General features: G+C 44.3%; 3 protein-coding genes across 6 annotated transcripts in view; 2 read left to right on the forward strand and 1 right to left on the reverse strand.

Annotated features, from left to right (window-relative positions):
* The window catches only part of RHBDL3 (rhomboid like 3), a 48,995-nt gene extending 36,446 nt beyond the window's left edge, over nt 1-12,549 (forward strand). For all 3 annotated transcript variants that reach the window (XM_033090005.1, XM_033090006.1, XM_033090007.1), the window contains 2 exons: nt 2,365-2,425; nt 5,490-12,549. In XM_033090005.1, coding sequence (XP_032945896.1) covers nt 2,365-2,425; nt 5,490-5,761 — 333 coding nt within the window. In that variant the 3' untranslated portion in view covers nt 5,762-12,549. The remainder of the gene's footprint in view (nt 1-2,364; nt 2,426-5,489) is intronic.
* A 166-nt stretch (nt 12,550-12,715) lies between these two features.
* C21H17orf75 (chromosome 21 C17orf75 homolog) lies at nt 12,716-21,836 on the reverse strand. 2 transcript variants are annotated; one of them, XM_033090008.1, is made up of 10 exons: nt 21,639-21,835; nt 20,849-20,932; nt 18,920-19,045; nt 17,867-18,010; nt 17,562-17,619; nt 16,206-16,325; nt 15,493-15,557; nt 15,220-15,356; nt 14,276-14,379; nt 12,716-13,744 (listed from the first exon to the last, which is right to left on the reverse strand). In XM_033090008.1, exons 1-10 carry the CDS (start codon nt 21,776-21,778, stop codon nt 13,529-13,531), a joined length of 1,194 nt encoding a protein of 397 aa, XP_032945899.1. In that variant the 5' UTR covers nt 21,779-21,835; the 3' UTR covers nt 12,716-13,528. The 2 variants fall into 2 exon arrangements, with proteins under 2 accessions (XP_032945899.1, XP_032945900.1); XM_033090009.1 differs by having other exon boundaries at nt 13,582-13,744; nt 14,323-14,379; nt 21,639-21,836.
* Nucleotides 21,837-23,020: 1,184 nt separating this feature from the next.
* On the forward strand, nt 23,021-23,349 carry LOC117013892 (NADH dehydrogenase [ubiquinone] 1 alpha subcomplex subunit 1-like). Its single transcript, XM_033091448.1, has one exon. It carries the CDS (start codon nt 23,021-23,023, stop codon nt 23,231-23,233), a length of 213 nt encoding a protein of 70 aa, XP_032947339.1. The 3' UTR covers nt 23,234-23,349.
* Nucleotides 23,350-23,874: the final 525 nt, after the last annotated feature.

The following is a 23,874-nucleotide window of genomic DNA, read 5'->3' on the forward strand; positions in this document are numbered from 1 at the left end:
GACAGAGTAGCCAGTACCATCTAGATTTTTTTTGCCCAATAGTATAGCTGAGAACTCAGTGAAAGAGACATCAGGTAAGATATTCAGGGTTTTTATGAGGAAAAGGGATGTTAGAAGTGTTCGGTATCACTTTTATTTTTAGTTGTGGTAAATTAACATAATTTATCATCTTAACCATTGTAAGGATACAATTCAGTAGTGCTAAGTGCATTCACACCATTGTGCAACCATTACCACCATCCATTCACATAACTCTCTTTTCATCTTGCAAAACTGAAACTCTGTACCCATAAAACACTAATTCTGCATTCCTCCCTCCCCGCAGCCCCTGGCAACCACCATGCTACTTTGTGTTTCTATGAATTTGACTACTCTAGGGACCTCACAGAAGTGGAATCATACAGCATTTGTCCTTTTGTGACTGACTTATATCACTTAGCATGTCTTTAATGTTCATTGAAGTTTATAGTATGTATTAGAATGTCCTTCCTTTTTAAGACTGAATAATATTCCATTGTATGTATATACCACATTTTCTTTCTCATTTTATCTGTCAAGGGAAATTTGGGTTGCTTCTACTTTGGGGCTATTGTGAGTAATACTGCTATGAACATGAGTGTCACTTCTAACGGACCCCTGGGTGGACATCACAGGGTGGCAAAGTCTGGTAGGATAATAGGAAGAACTAGGCAGTGATTAGAACCCTTCACAGGGTTGCCCCAGGAGGTGATGAGCTCCCTGTGGCAGGATCTGAAGAGCCATTTTGTCAGTGGTTTGGCAGAGGGTGTCCCCTTTGGGAGGAGATGGTCCATCAGATGACCCCCAAGGACCCACCGACTGTAGATTGTCGACCGGGAGAGGAGCTGAAGGGCTGCCCACCATCGGGTAACGGTGCTAGCTTGGAGTGGGTTGCCAGATCCAGTGGAGGGCGCCAACTCCTGTTTTGTTCCCTGTATCCTGGCGAGACTTCTCTGGGGGCAGACACCAGCGAGTGACAATGTTGTCCTGCCATCTGCTTCTTAGCACAGAACATGTCAGGGAGCAAAGATTAGATGTCCTCATCTAAAGAGGTGCCGTGTGGCGCCCATCTCGCCTTTTGTGGAGAAGGGCTTTCGGGTCAGTGAGGAATAATGGGGAAAAGAGAAGAGATGGGCAATAAGCCCAATACTGCAGAATTTCTCCCCCTTTTTGGCAGCTTCCCTTGCTTGCTCCACTGACGCTTCCACAGACATTATTGTATGTGCCAGTACCCAGGGACTCTGTAAAGTTTAACACATGTCCCCCAATGTCAAAGGGGTGTGAGACGTGCCCCCCCAGTTGGGCCTGGGCCAGGCAGCAAAGGCAAAATGGATGGTGGGAGGGAACAGAAGCCCCTGCCTGTACCCAGCTTGCCTCCTTCTCTAGGGCTGCTGTGTTCCAGGGAGAGTCGGGCTCGTTTCTGTGTGTGCCCGTGCATTGGTGCAAATGGAGTAGCGCTTTGAATGCACTGCAGGAGTGCCCCTCAAAGGAACCCCATGGCGAAGTCTTTTGTAAAATGAAAACTCCTTTTGTGAGGTGAATAATTGTACTCTGTTCATCTGCTTTGGAGGTTCACAGTGTTCAGAGAGTCTCAGGGGAAAGAGGGATTTGTTTGAAGGCCATCTGGCCCACCCCCTTTCCAATGCTGGATTCTAGAGCATTCCCTCCAAGTGATGCAAAGCCCTGTTTGAACCCCTCAATGATGGGAAACGCACCATCCCCCGACATGGGTCATTCCATCCTTAGGGAGCTCTGCTTATTAGAAATGGAAACTTATGTTGAGCTAAGAGGAAAAAAATCTCTCTCTGAAGTTTTCATCCATTGAGTCTTCTGTTTGCAGGTTACACTGAATGTACCTTATCCGTGTATTGATTCACTTGATACCTGACAGCAGTGAACTTGACCCTTGAGTCTTCTCTTCGTTCTTTCCTCATATGCAGGATTTAGAGTTCGTTTTTTTGTTTGTTTGTTTGTTTTTAATCATCCTGATGGTTCTGCTTTGACTTTGCTTGGTTTGCTGTCCTGCATCCCTCTGTAACCGTGGGACCCAGCCTTTAATTCAACTCTCAGGTGTTGTCTGTGTGTAGAGAAGACAGGGACTCTCATCTCCCTAGATGTAGATTTTCCTCCTCTGTTCGTGCAGCTCAAGAGCTTTTTGACAATAATAAACTTACCATGGCCCAAAGTCTCAAAGCCTTCCTGCTCTGACCTGCGACTAAGCCACAACCCCCTCATTCAGGATTTAATGAAGATTATATTTTTAAACGTCAGGTTTTCTTAAGCCAGATCCCTGTGCAGAGGAGTGATCTGATCTGGAACTAATGGAATTCTCTCCTTTTTTCCTAGAACTGGTCAGGCATGAAGTGCCAATTCAAGCTGCTGCGGATGGCTGTGGCCTTGGTCTGTAGTAAGTCCTGGTGGGGCAAGGGGGTCCTGCTTTGGGCCTGGAGGATAGAAGGATGGCACAGTCCCCGCCCTTCAGGGGCTTGTGGTCAAGAAAAAAAGGGCCGGCCCGGTGGCTCAGGTGGTTGGAGCGCGTGCTTGAACCGGAATGGGGGCGGGGGGCAGGTGGAAGAAAGGGAAAGAAAGAAAAAAAGATAGTCCATAAAAAGAAAAATAACAGGAAGCCATATCAATAATATGCAACAAAATAGTGATGTTACTGAGAGAAGTCTGGCCTACTCTGCTACTTCGCAACTTTTCTCAAACTTTTTATTGACACATAATATGCAGACAGAAAAATACACACAGGGTAAGTGTCTAGCTCAATGACCAGCACCCCAAGAAAAATACTAACCTTTTGGGTGATTGAGTCGATCCTTTGAGAGCTCCTGTTGGAAGCTAGAGACCCTTTTCCCAGAAAAACACCTATGCATACGTGCATGCACGGGCGTGCGCGCGCGCACACACACACACACAACTGGTAGTTTTAGCAGGTTTACCAACTATAATCCATGAATCTCTACAAACAGGGTGGTGCGGGCCCTAGTGGGGAGAAGTCAGTTCTACCTGCAGAGGTCGTATTGAGTGTTCAAGACAGGCAGGTGTTCATGCAGACAAGGTGCAGGAGGCCGTTTCTGGCAGAGATGCAACATTAACAAGACGGGCCGGTGAAGGGTCACAGCCGGCAGGTCAGTGAGCAGAACCAACCTATGAGATTTGGGACTGTGCGTGGTTGTGATAAGAGGTAATAGGAGTCAGATCCTGAAAGGCTTTCCGTGCAAAGGGGAAGATTGGACTTCAGCCTGAATACACTAGGAGGCCACTGGGGGGCTTTAAACAAGAGAGTTACTGACAGATTTGAGTTTTAGGAGACCAGCCAGGCTGCAATATGGAGAAGGAGCTGAGTGCTCAGAGATGAGACCAGAGGCCAACAGGCTCATTCTGAGATAGAAAGAGATCATAGTCTGAACAGAAGCAATGCAGATAGGAAGAGGGCAGAGGGAACACACCGTCTCTCACCCAGTTCTCAGAATACAGCTGTGAAGAGGGAATTAGAAGGCTTAATTTACAGCTATGTACTCAAGACTCGGAGAGGTAAGTTCCTTTCCCAGGGTCACCCAGCTAGAGGTGACAGAGCCGGAATTCAGAGCCAGCCTGTGCCATTTCAAATGTCGCACACTTCAGCCAGGCAGGGTAGGAGCCCCTTGGCTCTCTCCACCTGGGTCAGCCGCTGACTACGTGAGTAAGAGGAGACTGAGCCAGAACAAGCATGGAATGGACGGGCCCGTGTGGGCTCTACTCTGAGCCACTTTGACGTCCCTTGCCTCCTACATCATAGCTTTCAAGCCTCTCTGGTCTCAGTTTCCTGGATGGGGTTGGAGGATTTCTACTTCTAGAGAGGAACTTCCAGCCATAAAGCCCAGAGACTCTTTGAGCCAGGGCAGTGGGGGTCAGTGGGAGCCAGTAGGGTGGGGTGCTAGGGTGAGCGTATCTTCCCTGTCTGCTCAGACTCTGAGTTTGTTTGCAAGGAAGGGAAGAGAAGCATGAGTCTTGCTGTTTAAAAAAAAAAACAACTCTCAGCATCATAAAAATGAAAATGCGGTTTTGGAATGGGGGACCGTGTCTTTCAAACCTCCCTTGTGGAACATGGCCTGCTAAACAAAGGCAGGAAGATACCCCTGGGCCCGGGGATGAATAGACACAGTGTTCATCCCTGGCTGCTCCTTTTCCGCCATCTATCGGCCATCCTTGGAATTGCAGGGCCCGTGACAGAAGGTTAGGCAATCCCCAGGGGAATGTACATCCCTGGAGGGGTTAGAATGGTGAGAGGGGCACTGTTAATTAAATGGTAACTGATCAAGGACAAAATTCCTCTCCAAGGGCTTTCTTTCAATCTGTTATGTTTGCCTTGGTTGTAAAACGGGAATAAGAACACCTGCCCTCAGTGTCCGTGGGTGGCAGGTAACAAAATGATACACAGTTTCCCAGCATCTATCCTTTCCAGAGAGTACATTCCCATTGGATCGGCCAACCCAAGAAGTTCATGCAAGAAGGATGGATTGGAGAACAGGATGTGGGCATTTTAGAATCTGTCAAGAGAGAAATTCTAGCAGTTTGTCGCAACCATTTATTTCCAGTCCTTCTTTTCCCATCTCCCCCTCCATCCCTACCTTCCAACCACAAGAGTAATGGTTCTGAGGGCTTCCTAAGCATTTTGAAATAACACATAAAAACACTTTATAAACTGTAAAGTGCTAGCGCATATTGCAGTTGTTATTAATGTTCCAGCAGTGTAGCCTGGTACATAGAGGCTGAGACATCATACAGATGAGGAGACTGAGCCTCCAGGACCCATGACAGCAGGGGTTCGAGGGCCTTTGGGCTACTGCACGAGCCATTCCCTCTGCCTGGAATGTTCTTCTGAGGGTCTTCTCGTGATAGTCACATCTCAGCTCAAATGTCACCTCTTTATGGAGATCTTGCCTGACTCCCCAAACTAAAGAATCCTCCTTCTTAAACCCAGCGTTGATTTGAAATCACCTGTTTTTGTTTCCCATAGAATTTCTCATACTGAAATTATCTTATGTATGTAACTGTATGCTGGTTTATTGCCAGATCCTGTAAGCTCTGGGAGAATAGAGGTTTGTCTTCTTCACTACTCTATCTCCAGCGCATAGAACAAACAGTGCTTGTCTCGTCATGAATGCATTAGTGGGCCAAGGGGGCCCCTGGGTGGATGGATGGATGGGAGGATGGATGGGTGGGAGGATGGATGGATGGATGGATGGATGGATGGATGGATGGATGGATGGATGGGAGGATGGATGGGTGGATGGATGGGAGGATGGCTGGATGGATGGATGGGAGGATGGCTGGATGGATGGATGGGAGGATGGATGGGTGGATGGATGGGAGGATGGATGGATGGATGGATGGGAGGATGGATGGGTGGTTGGAGTGCAAGGCCTGTTCCTCAGCCCCTGCCCAGTGGCCCTCCTGTGACTTCTCTGTGCTTCTTCCCCTTGCAGTGAGCATGGAGTTTGGGCGGGCTGTGTGGCTCCGGTTCCACCCGTCGGCCTATCCCCCGTGCCCTCACCCGAGCTTCGTGGCGCATTTGGGTGGTGTCGCCGTGGGCATCACCCTGGGTGTGGTGGTCCTGAGGAACTATGAGCAGAGGCTGCAGGACCAGTCGCTGTGGTGGATTTTTGTGGCCATGTACACCATCTTTGTGCTGTTCGCTGTCTTCTGGAATATCTTCGCCTATACCCTGCTGGACTTAAAGTTGCCACCACCCCCCTGAAGGGCTGGGGGACCAAGGTCGGGGAGGGGAGGGCGAAGCAGCATCAGGAAGGAGCGTCTGTGTTCTTTTTCTCATCACCAGCTCAGTGGGGCCACGGAGGACAGGACAAGCGACACTAGGCCGCTGTAATATTTGTGTTCAGAGTTGGACATGCACAGGAGGCTCTTTTCTGAGAAGCGTCTGCTGGAGAAGTTGGATGTGGCTACCGTTGTATTCTGGACTTTTCTGAAGATAATAGGGCCGGGGCAAAGGCCTGGGGTGGGGTGACAGGGGCCGTCCTCTGGGCTGGGCTTCTTCCATGCATTCAGTGATCGCCTCCCCCATTACAGATTGGGCAGAAGCCTTATCCTCCACTCTGAGAGACCGGATGGGTGTAAGCAAGGCCTGAGGGGGTAGTAGCAGGCAGGCCCTTGTCCAGACTAGAGATGACTGCAGGCCAGGAAATGTGCCCTCTCCAGCTGTAGGGTCTGGTGGACATGGTGACGTTGGCCTGGGGGAGTCCAAGGTGCCCTTCTGTGCCTGTCGGTGAGCACTAGGTGTGGCCTCTGGTGCCTGGGTGGGTGGACAGAGGAGAGAGATTGTGTAACTTCAGGCCTCACCCTTGTCCTGGGGGTACACAGCAGGAGGAACCCCAGCAAGAGGGAATGAACTTCATCCTAAGTTCCACCCTGGGGAAGTCCCAGGACCAACTGTGCCGTCTCCCTCCCTTTCTCCCAGAATGCTGACGTCTCACACCAGTGCCCCAGTGTCCCTTCCCTTCCATTGCCCTGACCCTACGTGATGCCTCTCCTTTGGTTGTGGAAACGATGCTCCGATGCGTGTGCGCTCGCACGGTTTGGTGGGCGGAGATGCCCGTGTGATGGGAAAGACCGCGGGAGGGGCCGAGGATACTGCAGAGGAAGCCCGAGGGGCAGCGGGGTCTGTGGAGGCGTCTATGTGAGAGGAAGGGAGGGGCTGAGAGGTGGAGACGTGGTGCCTGAGGATCCTTGCTTTTAGCAAAGCTTGCCCCTTCTTTCCCAAGCCCCCACCCCTATCCCTTCCAGGCCTCTAAGAATCACTGACCAGTGAAAGAATTGTCCCCGGCGCGGGGAGACCTCGCACCCTTCCAGGGCCTCTCAGGATCCTGAGGGTTTCCTCACCTTTGCCAAGTTCTGCTCTGGGGTGGCGTTCATATCTGGAAAGGTTCTGTTCTGTCTCCCTTAGGAGGGAAAGGGCTTTGAGGGTGCAAGACAGGCTGGGGCAGGAATATTAAAGCCATGTTTCCTTTTGAGTCAGGAGGACAGGAGGTTGCAGCTAAAGGAATTCTAATTTAGGCGGCACACTGCTTCTAAAGAGGAATTGTTGGGTGTTTGGAGGAGCATCAAAGGTGAGGACAGCCCACAGAGTCAGATGCTCGGAGCTAGGAGGGAACGGAACCCTATCACGTCCATCCCCACCCCCATTTCACAAGTGGGACTATGAGGCCAAGCCAATGACCCCCACCAGGGGCTGGTGTGCCCCGAGGGGAGAGCGTGGGGCCTTTGACAGAATGTCACTCCTTTGGTACTGCTCTTGAACTCCCAACTACTGACAGCCCAGAAGGATGAAGAATCGAAGTCTGGGAGGCAAAGGGGCTGGGTTCGTGCAGGAACAAGGGCAGGAGTGTGGGGACCGCCTTCTGCCAGCTACGTGCTCATCAGAGCCGTTATGCACTCTGAAGTCCGAAGTCAGCCAGGCCAGACGTTTAAAGGTCGTGGGCTCCTGTGGCTTCCTATCCCCAGTGGTCACACACATATGGGCAGTCTTCCGACCCAGGGCACCCCGCTCAGCCGCAGGCTATGCCAGGCCCTTCCATGCCTTTGCCCAATGCTAAATAGATTGTCCTGGCCCCACATACGGCTCCCGAGGTGCTGCAGTGTGCCAGTCCTGTGCTGAGGACGGCCCACCTGAGGTGGCGTGGGTCCAGATCTTTGGCTGAGCTTCGTCGCCTGAGACACCCTGTCTGTGCCCTTCCAGCCATTCTGTGTCCTCTTGAGAGAAAGGTGTAACTGGAAGAGTGAGCTTCTCAGGAGAGGAGACTGAGTTGGAACTGGGGGCCAAGAAGACTTGGGGAAGGCTGAGGAAGGGGGCCTTGGCCATGGGCCACAGCTGCTGCTGAACCCAAGTGGTGAGGTCCCTTCCTGGAGGAGCAGAGGCAGCTAGTACCTCTCCAGGTCCTGTTTGGCACCTGGGGCTTCTGGGTTGTGCGTGGAAGGAGCAGAGAGCCACCACTGTCTTTGTCTGGTGTGGCCTGGAGAGGGGCCTTCTTCTCTCAGGTGTACGAAGACTGTGGACCAGAAGACTCTAGAAAGCCCTCAGAGAAGCATCCAGTTCCCTCAGGGCTTCAGATAAAATCTGGTTACTGAGAACGACAGCCTGAGTTGGAAATCCCACCTGCCGTCCTGGTAACTGTCCTTCGAGGTCTGGAGCCTGCTAAGAGAGCCTCACCGACGCCGTCGGCCACCAGCCCCAACTGCTCCATCAACGGAGTATCCAAAGGCAACCCAAATGTTCTTTGGTCGGCCTATCACCCATCTCCACTACCCTCCAGCAACCATCCTTTCCAAGCAGGGATGACAACAGTCACTTCACACAACCCAGGTCTCCCACCCAGGGCCGGAGACAGCTGTCTGGTAAGAAAGGTTTCCTTTTTGGTGTCATGCTTTCTCCTCAGCAGGTTCCTTTGTTCCCTCGCTCCCAGTACCCTGCTGGCATCATTCCTCCTTCCTCACCCAGTATGGCCACCTGGCCGGTGTGCAGAAAAGTGAGGGTGCAGTGAATCTTCAGGCTGTGGACGGAGGTCAGATTTGTGTCCACACGACACAAGAGTTGAAATCTAGGGATTCCGCACACAGCAGCCACAGACGTGCTCTCTCGTTAAACAGAAGAGGAATCACAGAAACGGGGGACGGGGAGGAGAAAACAAACCTTCAAAGCAGAAATTTCCCTTCAATGACACCATTAATCATTCGTTTTTTAATTAGGAAAAGCTCCCTAATGAGGCACTTTTGCCAGCTAATAGGATTCTCAATTTCCATGAGAACTCTTCTTGCCCAGAAGATTAGGGGAATCAATTGCTCACGAAGCCCAGATCTTTCCCCAGTGTCCAATTTCGGTTGCGAATAATGCAGGTTCCCGAGCACAGCGCGAGGCCTTTCCTGGCATCATAGTCGTGTTGCTCCCAGGGCTGGCTGGAAAGCGCCAGCACTCCTCTGCCTTAAAAAACAGCCCCCAACACTGAACTCCCTGCCCCCCCCCATACACACACAAGGACTTAAATGGAAAACAAAACACTGCAATGTTTGTGTCTAAATATTTTTGTATTGTGTACATTCTGTATATTTTTGTTGTAACATATTATTTGAGCACAGATTCCATTAAAGATTTTTTTTTTAAGGCCTTGGTTATTCAGAAAGTGACCTGAAGGGCTGGCCTGATTGGGGCCCGTTTCATCTCCATCTGGGTCTAGGTAGGGGGGAGAGTGGGTAGCAGGAGTGGTGGGTCTATGATTTATACATTCCAAATCAGGCATTGGTTCTGGGTGCCTGTGTTTCAGGTTTGGTGGTTCTTAACCTTTCTTGAGTTACTGAATGCTTTTGAGTGGTTGATGAAAGCTATGATTTCTCTTCCTATAAAAATGCACAGATAGACAGTTTTGTGTATGATGGGGGGAGGAATGGCTGTGAATAAGGAAACTGATGCATGGCTTCCGGGCCAGAACCTGTGCGCCTGCTGTCTGTTCCGCCTTCCCCTTCCATCCTTACTCTATATCCCGATGAGAGATTAATACTTGGACTACTATTCTTGGAAGAATCTTCTTTGAAATTTCCTAAGTACTTCCTTCTTTACCCTGATGGCCTAGTCTTTAGGCCTTTCTGGGGGCTGTCAACAGCCTATCCCCTGATCTTGAGGAACGATAGGAATATTCTCCATGTAAAAGGGCGTGGTGGTCAATTCATACACAGAAGGGGCAAACGAGAGGAGTATAAATGTTAAAGGTAAAATCTAGTGCTTGGTGAGTTTAGCACTCAAGTGCGCTTTGAGTAGAGGCAGCCTGAGAAAGTGAACTGTTTTCACCCGTTTTTCTAAACCAGTGGCAGGATATATAGTTTTGCCATTCATAACTGTTAAATTTCGTTGGAGGATTAAACTACCCTGTTAAATTCAGTATGGGCATTGTGTCCTGTAACATTCTTTCACATCAGTTTCCAGGGTATCGTTTTTAAATATTTCTAAATGCTGCAGAAGTCATTCCAAAACAAACTTTAGAGTACAGTGCAGGCTAAAGGTCAAAGAACCCACTTCTCTTTGGAGCGCAAAGTGACTTCCCTGGAAGGAAAGTCGGGACCCTGTCTGAGACCAGTGTTCCCAGGTCAGTTCTGGGCTCCCACACCTGAGGCATGTAAAGGCAGGCTCCCTGGACACCCCAAAACTGTTCCATTAGCTTTGCCTTTGGCCTCCCATCACTTCTCTTTTCACTTTTCTGGTTCCTCCCTCCTACCAGATTCTCATTCTCCCGATAACTTAATGTTTACCAATAATGTAATTATGAAGAACATTTCCTGAGTACCTACTATGTGCTAGGTACTGGAGGAAGCATTTTCAATCTTATTCTCATGTATTGTACAGCTACTTGGCATGAAGTGTGTATAAGTATCCCCATATTGACACATGAGGGGAAGGCTTAGGGAAGGTCGTATGTAGCACGGCTGCCTGGTTGCAAAGTTCATGCTCTCAGCCCTCAGGTGTCTGTACAGGACTTCAAGGACTCTAACTCTGTAGAAGTGTCAGGGTGTTTGTTTAAAGATCCTGTCTCACTGTAGTAAGGCCATCCAGGAACAGTAATGAACCTTGGAACATTCACCCAGTGTTCACTTATCAGAATCTCCATTTTGTCCGCCGCCCTCCTGGAAGTAGTTTACAGGAAAATCCACAGCTAGCAATTCATTATTGCTCCCTTGATTTCCAGAATCTAGCATTTATGCTAACTCAGAATGATTTAAAGTTGGTGAGTCCCACTTAGGAAGTTTAGCAGTTACAGAACTGGAGCTGCCCTCTTAGACCCAAGTGGAAAGACTTGATTGAAGCCAGCCGGGTTTCCATTCCTGAGAAGACACAGGGTTAGGAAAGTGTAGTCCTAGTAACTGAATCTTATTTCCGAGAAGCCTGCAGGCTTTTCTGGCATCTAGTACAAGCGATCCTCTGGTACAGGACAGGCATTCTGTCATGGTTAATAATGAATGAGAGTGAAAGGAAGTGACCTGGGTTATTGCGTGCTACAGGTGTAACTTTACTGGACAATGAATAAAACATTGTGATGGAAATTGCTCTTACACCCTGCCTGATGCCTCTTGTAAGATGCACAAAGATGTATCCCAGCAGGTGATTTGATTTTCAACAAATTCCTTAACATAACAAGTATAATTTCCCCACAAACTTGTTGTGAATTAATTAAAATGTCAGGCCTGAGAATTGAGCTCATTAAATAAAAATGACTGCATTGGTGAGAAGCTAAGTTGTATTATTATTATCATTATTATTATTATTATTGTTATTATTACAAATATAATTACAGATAAACTGAAACCATTTTGATACATGACAAACATACATTCCCTCTGTGTGTATAGCACACAAATAATACATAAGTGTATTCCACACTGAACAAATCCTTTCCAAAACTTTAAAAGTTAATACAATTAGCTTATTAAGATTTGAATACAGTACGTTTCTGGTCATGAGCTGTTTGAGTTTCTTCTCATGGTCAACAAGACATTCAATTCCATGTCACCGTTTTCCTTGTCTAAAGTGATACAGTTTATCACAGACTTTTAAAATAAGACTGTAATGTATACAACTGTAATGTAGTGAGCCTACATTACAAAATATGTACATAAAAGTTCACATAAAGAATATGTAATTATACCTTGACTATATCCATAAATGACTTAAAGCAGGTAATATATTTGCTTTCAAATGCCATTTACAACATGGACTCTTGAAAGACATGTAAATTTGAAAAAGAAAAATGTTTTCCAGACTCAAAATGTTGATGTCCTAATGTTATTTATTTAAAAAATTAATTTCCAAGCGGGCCAACCAACTACATTAGAAAAAGTCGATGCAAGGGTAGTGCCATAAAATTGCTTATTTCCCATAGTCATTCTGAATTTAATGCTATAAAAAATGCTACTTGGATTTTTTTTCCGACACTGCCTACAATCCAAGTTATTAAAGTTTAAAACCATATGAAAGCCTTTATGAAGATCCTAAATTGTATTTCTCATTAAAGGAAAAGAAATGGCTTACTGAGTCATGTCCCTAGACTTCTGTAGAAGAGAAGGCAGGCTGTTGTCAGTCATTTTGAAAATTAAAACTCAGCAGTTAATGTGAAGGTATATGAGGTCAGGAGAGGATTTTTATGGACTCGTGTGCCTCCAAGCATCCTGAGGGTGGTGAGAACATAAGACTTCTGATCTTCTAAACAAAAATCATTATCACATGGACTTATTAAAGAGCTATGCAGAACAAACTACAATCATGTGTGTAGCTACAGTTGGTTTCCATGGGAGCTATAAATGGTTCTAGCTGCAGGCACTTTCAGCTGATTTCGGAGTAAAACATGAGGCTTGTAGAAAGTGCAAAAAACTGAAATCATGGGGCGGCCGGATGGCTTGGTTGGTTAGAGCGGGAGCTCTCAACAACAAGGTTGCCGGTTCAATTCCCCACATGGGATGGTGGGCTGTGCCCCGTGCAACTAAAGATTGAAAACGGTGACTGGACTTGGAGCTGAGCTGTACCCTCCACAACTAGACTAAAGGACAATGACTTGGAGCTGATGGGCCCTGGAGAAACACACTGTCCCCCAATATTCCCCAATAAAATTTACAAAAACAAAGTAAAACAAAAACACACCTAAAATCAATGAGTAACTGGTATGAAGAATCTGTTAGTGTTCTTTATGTTACAGCTTGTAAAATGTATGTACTTTGTTTCGTTTTTAACATTCTGTTTACAAACTCCAGCATTTTTATATAAAAGGAAAAAATACAGGCTCTGTGAACTAAAATACTACCTGTGAACAAATGAATGACAAGAAGTGATGCGGGCCACTTCTCCAGTAGCTCTCCATCAGAGATGATGTTTTATCTTGAAGCAAGTGCATCTATTGTTTTAAAGCTCATTTAATTTGTTACACACTACGATTTATCTGCATATTGACTTAAAAGCTGGCTTCATCATCCACGCCATTATCAACCAGACAAAAAAAAGTCTATCGAGCTCCCACAGGATGCACAGATCTGTCTTTGAAACGGTGTCACGATGCTAATGTGTCCTAAGACGAGGAGTACACTTGTTTAAAGAAGCTATATATAGTACATTGAGAAAGAAGTATTACGATTTTTCTGAGAAGAAAGATGGCTAAATACTACAGCAGACTCCTGAGAGAAGCCACTAAATCACTTCTGAAGTTTTTCAAGCAACAACTCCCTGAAGTCTAGAATTTATGGGACCAGCAATGTACTAAAATTCCACAACTCTAACATACAACTATCTAGGACTCAGGGAAGATGTTCCTCAGATTTTCATGTCTAATTAAGTCAAATTTTAAGAGTACAAAATGAAAAAATCTAGAACTCATTTCAAATAATCGTAAACAGCAATCCTATGACAATTATAACTATTGCAATTTCAAACACCAATGCTGGAATACACAACTTCACAATACAGTTATCTCAAAACCCATGATCAAAAACCTTGCGCAAGAGCTTCTTTCATAAATTCTTCAAGGACAGCTACCACATTTTTGGCTTCGGGCATTTCTTCATGTTCCACTTTAACAATCTTCAAAAGGGTATCTCCACTACCACAGTTCTTTAGGAACATGTAACATTTAAACAAAGCATAATGATTCATTTCTGCTTGTCGAATAAATCTCTTCAAATTATTTGTATCTTGTATCGCCTAGAAAAAGATTACCCAGTTAAATATGTGTTTAGTGAGATAATAAAACCTGAAAAATATGTCCTATCCAGCTGAAAACAATATATGTTGCTAAGATGGTTTGCTTTTTACTTTAAATATTTCTGTCATTTTTATTGCTAATATACTTCACTTTTGGCAGAACAAAATAAAAATACTTTAAAAAATCTCCTAAATAAGGTGACAACACTTAATTTTGAATCCACAGAATTTTGAACCCACAGACACTGAGCCACTTTTTTTGTGCTTTCCAATTAAGATATGTCATAAATTATAAGATTGATGTCCCTGAGATATAAGCAAGCATTCAACTCAATTAACTGGAAATGCAATAATATGTATGCAGAAGCCACTGAAAAACATAAAGTAAATGCCTTCTAAGGGTTCTAATTTTGAGAACGTCCTATTTAATGGACATCACAGCTGTAAAGTAGATGTGTTAGTCTATCACTAGTACTAATTAAAATTCAGAGTAAAATTATACGTGGCTCTGGCACACAGACGGTTAATTACCTTTAGTTTAAAGTTCTCCAGTACTTGTCGAAAAAGAAAAGGGTTACCTCCTTCAGCACCATTCAAAAAAGCCTGCATCCAATCCTCACAAAACCGGTTGCTTCCTGGAAAATATTTTAGAAAAATTAAATAAATAAAAATAAAATCCTACAAAGCACAAACATTTATTCTTTTTTTATTTATTTAAAATTGAAGTATAATTGACATCAAGCATTATATTAATTTCAGGTGTAGAACATAGTGATTTGCTATTTGTATACATTGTGATATTCTTTCTTTATAAAAACACTTAGAATGAATTATTTATGACTTCTATAACAGTCTAAGAGAATAGTGTGCTCACCACCTGGCTAAGAAATACCAAAGTATTTGAAGCCCCCATGTGCCGCTTTCCAATTGCATCTCCTTTCTTTCCCATTAGAAAGGATTATCATTCCCATGTATTTTTTTAAATTCTTGCTACATACTTGTTTTTTTAAATCTCTAAGCCTTATATAGTATTATTTTGCACATGTTAAAACTTTATGTATTTTTCTTTAATGGCTGTTTCAGTAGTATGTATGTGAGCTATACAGACACAAGTAGCTCGTTTGTTCATTTTCGTTGCTATATAGTATTTCTTTGCCTGAACATAGCGTATCAATTTTCCTGTTGATAGGCATTTAAGTTGCTTCCAATTCTTTGCTGTTTCAAACAATGCCTTTATGAATATTTTTTATTTGTCTCCTTGTATACATATACAAGAGTTTCTCTATATACTTAGGAGTGGAATTGTTAGGCGTGATGTGATTTCCATGTTCCTAGAACTGCTATTGTTTTTGGTGAGTTGGGATAAACATGTAAAACTGCACAAGGCAAGAAGGGTAAGTTTGTACCATTTGTTCTCAGTGCAAAAACAGAGACTGCCAAGAGCCCCAGGACCCTCCCCAGAGGTTGTGGCTCACCCGCATTGTAGAACTGAGGCTGGGAACTACTGCAATCGATGACCACAGACTTCTGCTGCTCCTCCGTCATGGCCAAGCACAAGGATGTCATGGTGCCCTCGTGAAGAAGGCCTTGAAGACTAGCCACACTCAGAAACCTGCCACATACACAGTCCTTTTACACAAACAGTATCGAAGGATGGGAGGGAGAAAGCATTCTGCACTAGGGAGATTTTAAAAACATAAATTTCAGGTTTGCTGCAGGAAAATTCTCTCTGCCAAACTGTTCTTTACCTGTTAATGTCTCTCTTTGTTTTTTCATCTGATTCTTTAATCTCAACAGGAGTATAACTCAGAGCCTACGAGAGAAAAATAAAGCCTGTTGATACACGTATTCCAGTTTTCCTTATTGAGCAGCTACACGTGACTCAACGTCACCTTCCTCCAAACCACAAGCCTGGTGGGTACCGCCCAGGAGCTAGCTCTCCAGAGAGCCTTGTTCAGCTGCTGCTCAAGAGCAGTCGGAAACTTGGTTTTTCCCACCTGGTTTCATGGGGCCATCCAGTCTCAGCTGCACCTACCCACCACACATTGAAACGCAAAACCTGGCCGTTTACTCAAGCCTTCCCCACTGTCTGGATATTTGAGTGAACTTTTCATTCTTTACCTGGACATTTTTATATAGTTAAAATCACTTTGGATTTTTGTTTTCCTTCTCAAATTAGTTTGGAAATTATACCTCTCCCAAATCATTTCAAAAAGTAATTATTTAAAAATGTTTTATCATATTAGGAAGACTTATTATTTGCAGTTCTACCTTAGTAATATAACTTTCTAGATCTGAGTAAATAGAGGGTGGTCTATCCTGATTGCAAGCATAGCTTGAATGAATATTCAGGGGTGGGGGGGAGGAAAGTAATGTTAAAGAAAATGAGTATGTCTTTAAAGAATCCAAAATCTGCCAAAGTGATTCTCGATTAAGGAAATGCTTTGTGGGCAAGACTTACGGCATGTAGCAGAAAGGTCAGCTTCTCCTGAAAGAGAAGAACTACCCGCTGGATTGGGCATACAACATCCTCAAACCAGCTGCTCAGGTAGGACTTTATGTGGTTTTCCAGGCCTCTTTCCTAGATCAAGAAAGAATGTCACTTGCTTTAATATAAGCCTTAACCGTAGCAGGCTTAACACTTTCTCACGATACTCTTGACGATGAAAAGAACTGGGGCCAGACACCTCCGTTTTTTAAGCTAACACCACCAACTCAAAAAAAGAATTGTGATATAACTTCCCTGGGCTTGATGGGCAGAGTGGGGATTCATTTTATACTGAATTTCTTAAAAACACACTAAGGAATTCATTATATAGAATGAAGAGACTGAATTAACAAGGTTCTATGCTACTTCACTGGGAGGAGTTGTGCATTTACAAGTCCATCTCCCCACAGTATACTTTATACTCACTGCAGATACTCTCTTAATAATCTTTGTCTCTCCAGCACCTGGGACAGTGTCGGAAACATCTATATATGAGCTTATAAAATGCCTACTGAATGATTAAAGGAATGTAGACAACTCATTCACTCTCAAAATGTGACCAGGGAAGGATACTGGTTAACTCATCAAAGCACTCAAGCCCATTCGTCAGACATGCTGCCATGAACACCTCTGGCTTTCTAGGCTGTGCTGCTCTCTGGGGACGAGTATAACAGCTCCAGTATGGGAGAGCAGCTCTCCCTACTCTCAGATCCCTGGCTTACTCCTATGCTACCCTTTCCTCTCCTGCAGTGCATAAGTACATGATAAGTAAAAGGAATTATTATCACATGTAATGGGTAGTAAATTTGTAAGAGCTATGACTTTAACAACTGCTACAAGCTGAATGCATCGTTTTTAAAAGCTATGGACAAATTAATAGATATGGATGTATCTAATTCATAAAAGATCGATTAATGAAGAATGGAAAATGTTTCTAAAAATCTTTGATGTTGAGTTCAAGGACGGTCATACCATTGCATAGCATCTCTTTGGTGCCAGAGGCTTCATGGACCATTAGTTCTGACTAATAAATCTTATGTGCCTAGAAATCAGGAAGAGGGCACCCTCTTCCTCACTTGGTGTGCTACCATACACTTGAATTTAATGGACTGAATTTTTCATGGATACGAAACATCAGAAGCAATCTTGTGAAACTTGTAGCACTTATAGGACTATGTTCTCTTAACAAGTACCTTTCAACTAGCCCACAAAGGAGCACGTTTTTAGAATTTAGGTGTCTTTGTGTCCACCTGTATGATTTGACAAGTATGGCAGTTACAGTACGTTAATCATCTCAGTCTTTAAAAACTATTGAATGAATCATCTTACCTCACAGTTTATGTTATTTTTCAGCCCTTGAATGTACTTGTCCAATTCAAGCCTGAAAGTAAGTTCTTAAGGAAGTCATAAAGGATGAATCAAGATAGTATCTTATCTCTCACTAGAAATATAAAATCTTGCAAATAACGCAAACTAAATTAAAATAAGCCAAGACAAACTGGTTGTATGAAGGTATGTAATTCAAGTAAATGCAGAAGGGATAGGAAAGCTTTGTGGAGCTTGGTAGTAATACTCCTCCCCTTGCCTTCTGGAAATTTCCTTCCTGATATCCTCAAAGACCAAAGAAAGGATATAGCTCAAGTCCTTTTTCAGACCCTCCTAAGAAACAGACCACATATTCTGAAGGCTTATGTTCAGAGTCCCTTGTTGCCATTTCAGGAAGCAGTTTTTCTTGTTGGAAAAGGCAATAATAACAACCGACCCGGTAACCTGGAATTCTAGAAAAGAAAGGAAAAGGTACATTGTATTATTGTGGTAAATCATGCACATAATTTTGTGGGCCGCTCCAAACCCTGGTCGTCTTGATCTGGCAATACTGTTATATTGCCAACTAGGCCAGAACTTTCCAGACTTCTCTTTGGTTTACTTGTAACATCAGAGGAAAATGAACATATACCATGATGGGCTTTAGCTACAGCAATACCTAACAAACATCGAATTTCTTTGAATTCGGCTATGTGAAAAATTCATGCAAATTTCACTCGTGTTCATAGTACACCCATGTTAAATAAATACAAGCATGTTCTCTCCCTCCCCCAAACTTCACGGGTCATTGAAGCTCTAGGCAGATGTGACATGTTTATCTTGTGGCCTCATCTTTGACCTGTGGCCTCATATTCCTTAGTGGACTTGATGCCAACATCATGATCTGAAGTGAACTACAATCAAGGGGTGTAATGGAAAGACAGCTGGAACTCAACTGAGGACGTCTATATTAAGCCTGAACTCCATCGATGTGACCAGCCTCGTGACCTGAACTCTGAGTTTATTTCCTCATCTAAAAATGTAAGTAAGAGTATCTGCTCTGTCGCCCCCTTTGTAGGGAGAAGGGCATCAAAGTTCGTGAAAGCACTTGACAAACTGTAAAGTACCCGATTTTAGTTTTGGTAATTAACTCTTTTCCTCCAAGTACAAGACTAAATAAGTACACGTAGGAGGCAGAGTCTCTGCCATTCAATTAATTGCACTCCACAAACATTTATGTGGACGGCCCAGTGCTCAGGCAGGCAGAGAACAGAAAACAGAATATTGCAGGTCTGGTGGGAGCTGATCTTTTGGAGTTTCTCATCACTTCTCAGATTTAGGTCAGAAATAAAAACTTAGGACACAGCACATTTTATACTTACCTCAGCTCCACAGATGCAACATTACCCAGCCCTTCAAAGACTGCTCCCTTCGAAAGACGCTTAGCAATGAAACTGCGCAGCTCCGGCTCCACTTCAGATGGTAGATTCGTATCCGCCAAAGAGAGGCTTGACAAGTGAAAGACACACACTTCTTACCAGTGGCCTACTGCATTCACAATCCATGAACCAGGTTATTACTAAAAGCCAGAGTCCCTTTAAGGACTTGAAAAACTTTCTGTCTGACTCCTGTTGGTGAGGCTTCTAGGAATGTATGTCACCAAGTATGAGCAAACCTATCAAACAGTTTATACTCTTTCCAGCTCATTCTCTCTATTATTATGACTCCACTGGGACCCCCCAATCCACTGACCTTACCTTTTTTTTCATAGTCCCTTAAGTCTCTCATCTCACTTCCCTTCTCATTACCTAGCTTAAATTCCATGGCCGGTCATTATAATCACACCCGGCACAAATTCTCATTTAACCCCTTGGTTGCTTTCACCTCACTGTACTTGCTTAGCAAAACTTCAGGCCTGATGAGTCCAGCTCTCTACCTATTCTGCACCTGCATCTATGCAGTTGAATCTGGTTAGACTAAAACTACATCCAGGGTTGGCCGGTTAGCTCAGTTGGTTAGAGTGTGGTGCTAATAACACCAAGGTTGCCCGTTTGATCCCCACATGGGCCACTGTGAGCTGCACCCTCCTTAAAAAAAACAAAACAAACAAACACACAAAAAAACCCTACATCCACAATGTCTAATGTCATTTTAAATTAATGGTCACTAGCCTCAAGTGGGCCCTTACTGCTGACCAGATATCATTACACTTCCTGGTTCACTCTTTTACTCTCCTAGGTCACTATTTCCTGCCTCCCCTTCTTTCCTCAATCCTCCAACTACCTACTATCCATGAATAAACACACTATCTTAGCAATCGTTTATGAGCTAAAAATAAAGATTTTAGTTTGGTTTAGATTATAACAAAGTCTATAATTTGAATATGCAGGAAGAAAAAGTCTTCCACCACAAAACTTCCCAGTAGAGAATATGAACCTAATACTTCACAAGGTCTTTTGTTTTATATTAGGGAAAATTTCAAACATATAAAAAGTAGAGAATAGTATAATGAATGCACATGAAACCACTACCCAGTTGTGACAATCATCAAGCTTATGGCCAATCTTGTTTCATCTGTACCCTCATGCCGTCTGCACCCTCCCACCTTCCAGATTTATTTTGAAGCAAGTCCCAGGCATCATATCATTTCATCCATAAATTTTTCAGTAGGTATCACCACTTTGCATCAAGTGTTAAGGTTCACTCATTCATTAATTTACTAAATATGTATTAAATGTCTACCTCGTGCCAGATACCACTCAAGGTACTAGGTAGGAGACATCAATGAACAAAAGAGACAACAATCTCTGCTGTCCTGGAGTCTATATGCTAGTGTGCAGCAGAGGAGCTAGAAAAGGGCATTGTAATGGGGAAAAAAGAAGGATTTTAAATGTTTTGGTACCCATATGATATTGAATATTTACTGGAGTTCCACTCAAGAAACTCAGAATGTCTTTGGCTAATCACCAGGGGCACTATCAGTATTTGGATTTGCCCCAGACTTGAATGAATGAACTAATGAGGAAATCAAGATGAGGTTCGTTGGAGATACCGGTGTTTCTCCGAAAATAAGACCTAGCGGGACAATCAGCTCTAATGCGTCTTTTGGAGCAAAAATTAATATAAGACCCGGTCTTATATAAGAGAGCTGATTGTCCCGCTAGGTCTTATTTTCGGGGAAACATGGTAGGTGGGCTTGATGATTTGACCCAGGGAAAGCTGAGTGGAAATGGGTACGCATTGACATCTACAAGCCGGAAATGCACGGTAGACAAAAGCACAAGCATGAGTAATGGTCAAGCTGTTTTTACCTGAAATCATCACCAGAGGGAGTGTCTGCATTTGAGCCACTTGGGCTTCCATCATCACCACTGTCCCCTCGCTGCAGGGCGAATCTGCACGCCACAAAAAGCAATAAAGCTATAAATGATAGGCTCTAACGCAAACGGAGTATATGGGGCCCCACCCGCCAACAGGGTAGGGGCAAACAATCAACTAAAAACGCTGCCAGGCAGAAGTGCATGGATCCATGACAAGGAAAACCCATAAAACTGTGCTTGATAAAAGCCCCTTCTCCAGGCCACCTACGAGGTGGAGGAAAGGAAATTAAATATTCAGAAAAGCCAAGGAAATTTCCTTAAAAACAAAACAAAACACAGACTTTAAAGGGCCAAGAGAGCCCCAGGGGAGTCTGCTTGACGGAGGAAATAGAGGCAGCAAGGATAGAGGATAATCAGAGGATAGGGTGGGGATGAGGATGTGGGGGGTAAATGGAAGAAAGTTGGGAGATAATGACAGGAAGGACAGGAGATGGAAATCGACGTTATTGAGCATGCGAGGCACAACGCTTAAAAAAAAAAAAGCACACGGGCGACAAGAAGGGGCTGAGAAAATGACAGGGATAGAACGCAGAGCCTTGGAAAGGCCAGGCACAAAAGTCCCGGATGGGGGCCCAGAAGAACGGCGTGAGGCAGGGAGGGCCCTTAGGGCCAAAACCCTCCTCCTCCGGGAAGCAGATGGCGTTTGAGAGCTGCCAGGCCGCCGGGCCAGGGATGTGATGCGGGACCGGGTCGGGGCCACAGGGACGGCCTGGCGCTGCACCTGCTTCCGCGGTAGCTGTAGAGACAGTAGTGGCTGCTGGGCGGCGGCTCGAATCTCCGCTCCTCGGCAGAGCCACCCTCTTCGCTGCTCTCTAGCTCCTTTTCATCTCCATCCAGAGATTCCTGCAAGGAAGGGAGCATCGTGGCGGCCTCCAAGCGGCCCTGTGTCCCCGCCAAAGCGTTCCCCCGCCGCCGTACAGTCCTTGCTGGCCAGGCTCGACCGGCTCCCGGCCCTCGCACACCTGCGTTCCGCTGGTTTCCCCCGGTTCTCAGGCGAGGAAGTTGGCCAGGAAGGGCTTTTCTCCCCGTAGGAGCTAGCGGGCATACTAAATTACCTTTACGGAAAAACGTTTAGCACTCCTCTTTTAACTCCTTTTTCTCCTCTGTCTATCGTTTAAGACGCCTAAGACGCTTAGTATGTGATAAAGGTGGTATAACTAGCTAAGCATACGGAAAAGAAGAAAGCTGCCCTCCTACCTCCTTTCAGGCGCGCAAACACGCACACACACCAGTTTGATCACAGATTACAGAATTAAAACTGACGCCCCCTCCTTTAAAAAAAAGAGGTGAAAATATGGGAGAATTTTAAAAATTATTGAAGAAGTCCTTTATAAACATAACAAAACATTTAGAAGTCATATGGGAAAAGATTAATAAATCAGATTACGTAAGCACTAAACATTCCTGTGTGGCCCAAGTCAAAAACACAAATGACAAACTGGAAAAAATATTTTCAACATACATAATACATATACGGTGTCGTTTGTCAATAAACAAACAAAAAGAAAAGACACTAGGCAGTTCACAGAAGAAATGAAAACGAAGAATACATAAATATGTATACTGCTCAACTTCAAATAAAATTTATGGTACATTGTACGACTTTTTGCCTAGCAGATCAGTAGAGGTTTAAAAGTTTGATAATACCCTGTGTTGAGGTGTGTGAGGAAGTAGCCATTTTCTTAAACAGTTGATAGGAATAAAATTAATGCACATGCTTTGGAAAGAAATTTGAAAGTATCTATGAGTATTTTAAATGCACATGACCTTTGACTATCAATGCAACACCAGGACATCATCATATAGATACACTCACGTAAGTGCAAAAATACATGAGTCCAAAGATATTCATTGAAGCATGGTTTGTAATGATGAAAATCTGAATGTTGGTCAACAGGGGACTGATTACATAACTTACGGTACATGCGGTCGTAGGCAGAATAATGTCCCCGAAAGATGTCCTTGTTCTAATGTCTGAAACCTGAGAATGTGTTACCTCACATGGCAAAAGGGCCTTTGCAGGTGTGAGTAAAGATCTTGAAATGGAAAGATTATTTTGGATTATCCAAATGTGCCCAATGAGGCCTTGGTAATTGTGCCGCGATGTGGTTCGAGATTCTCCCCGGGATGTCCGTTATGGGCGCATGCTTACTCATCCCCAGAGTAGCCACTGCGCACATCCACAAGTTCACTAATGGGGTCAAGGAAAAAAGGGTTGCCTATTGTTCATATCAGTGGACTTTGATGGAAAGAGAGAGGCAAGTCTCTGGAACTCATCGTTACTATGTGTCAAAGGATTTGGAGAACATTGACTAAGGAAGCATTTTCCTGATTGATGAAAAATAACTCAGTTATGCGCATCTAAACCTGCTAGAAGGTTATGCAGTATATTATGTACCATGTAGTATATTATGTAGTGTGTAATAAAAAGTAAAAAGTAAAAAAAAAAAAAAAAGCCAAATGTGCCCAATGTAACCCCAAGAGTCTTTATAAGAGGGAGACAGGAGACCAGAGAAGAGAAGGCAATTGTGATGCCTAAAGCGGAGAATGGAGTGATTTGGGACCACAAGCCAAGGAATTCTTGCATCCTCTAGAAGCCAGAAAAGGCAAAAAACAGATTCTCCCCTAGATCCTTCAAAAGGAACACAGCCCTGCCTACCCGTTTCAGACATCTGACCTCCATAATTGTAATATAATAAATTTGTGTTGCTTTAAGCCAGTAAATTTGTGGTAATTTGTTAGAGTAGGAATAGGAAGCTAATACACATGTGTGTCAGAAGACCATACAGCTATTGCAAAGAATGAATTAGAATGTATGCACATGTAGAAAGACAATCTAGTATTTAAGTTTTTGTTCTAAAGGAGCTGGCAACACGACTGAAGACGCAAGCCATGCACATGGGGAAGGGTAGAATGTGCTTACTGCCAAGAAAGTAATGTGGACAGTTAGGGTGAAC

Source organism: Rhinolophus ferrumequinum, chromosome 21, assembly GCF_004115265.2.
Source record: "Rhinolophus ferrumequinum isolate MPI-CBG mRhiFer1 chromosome 21, mRhiFer1_v1.p, whole genome shotgun sequence".
NCBI lineage: Eukaryota > Metazoa > Chordata > Mammalia > Chiroptera > Rhinolophidae > Rhinolophus > Rhinolophus ferrumequinum.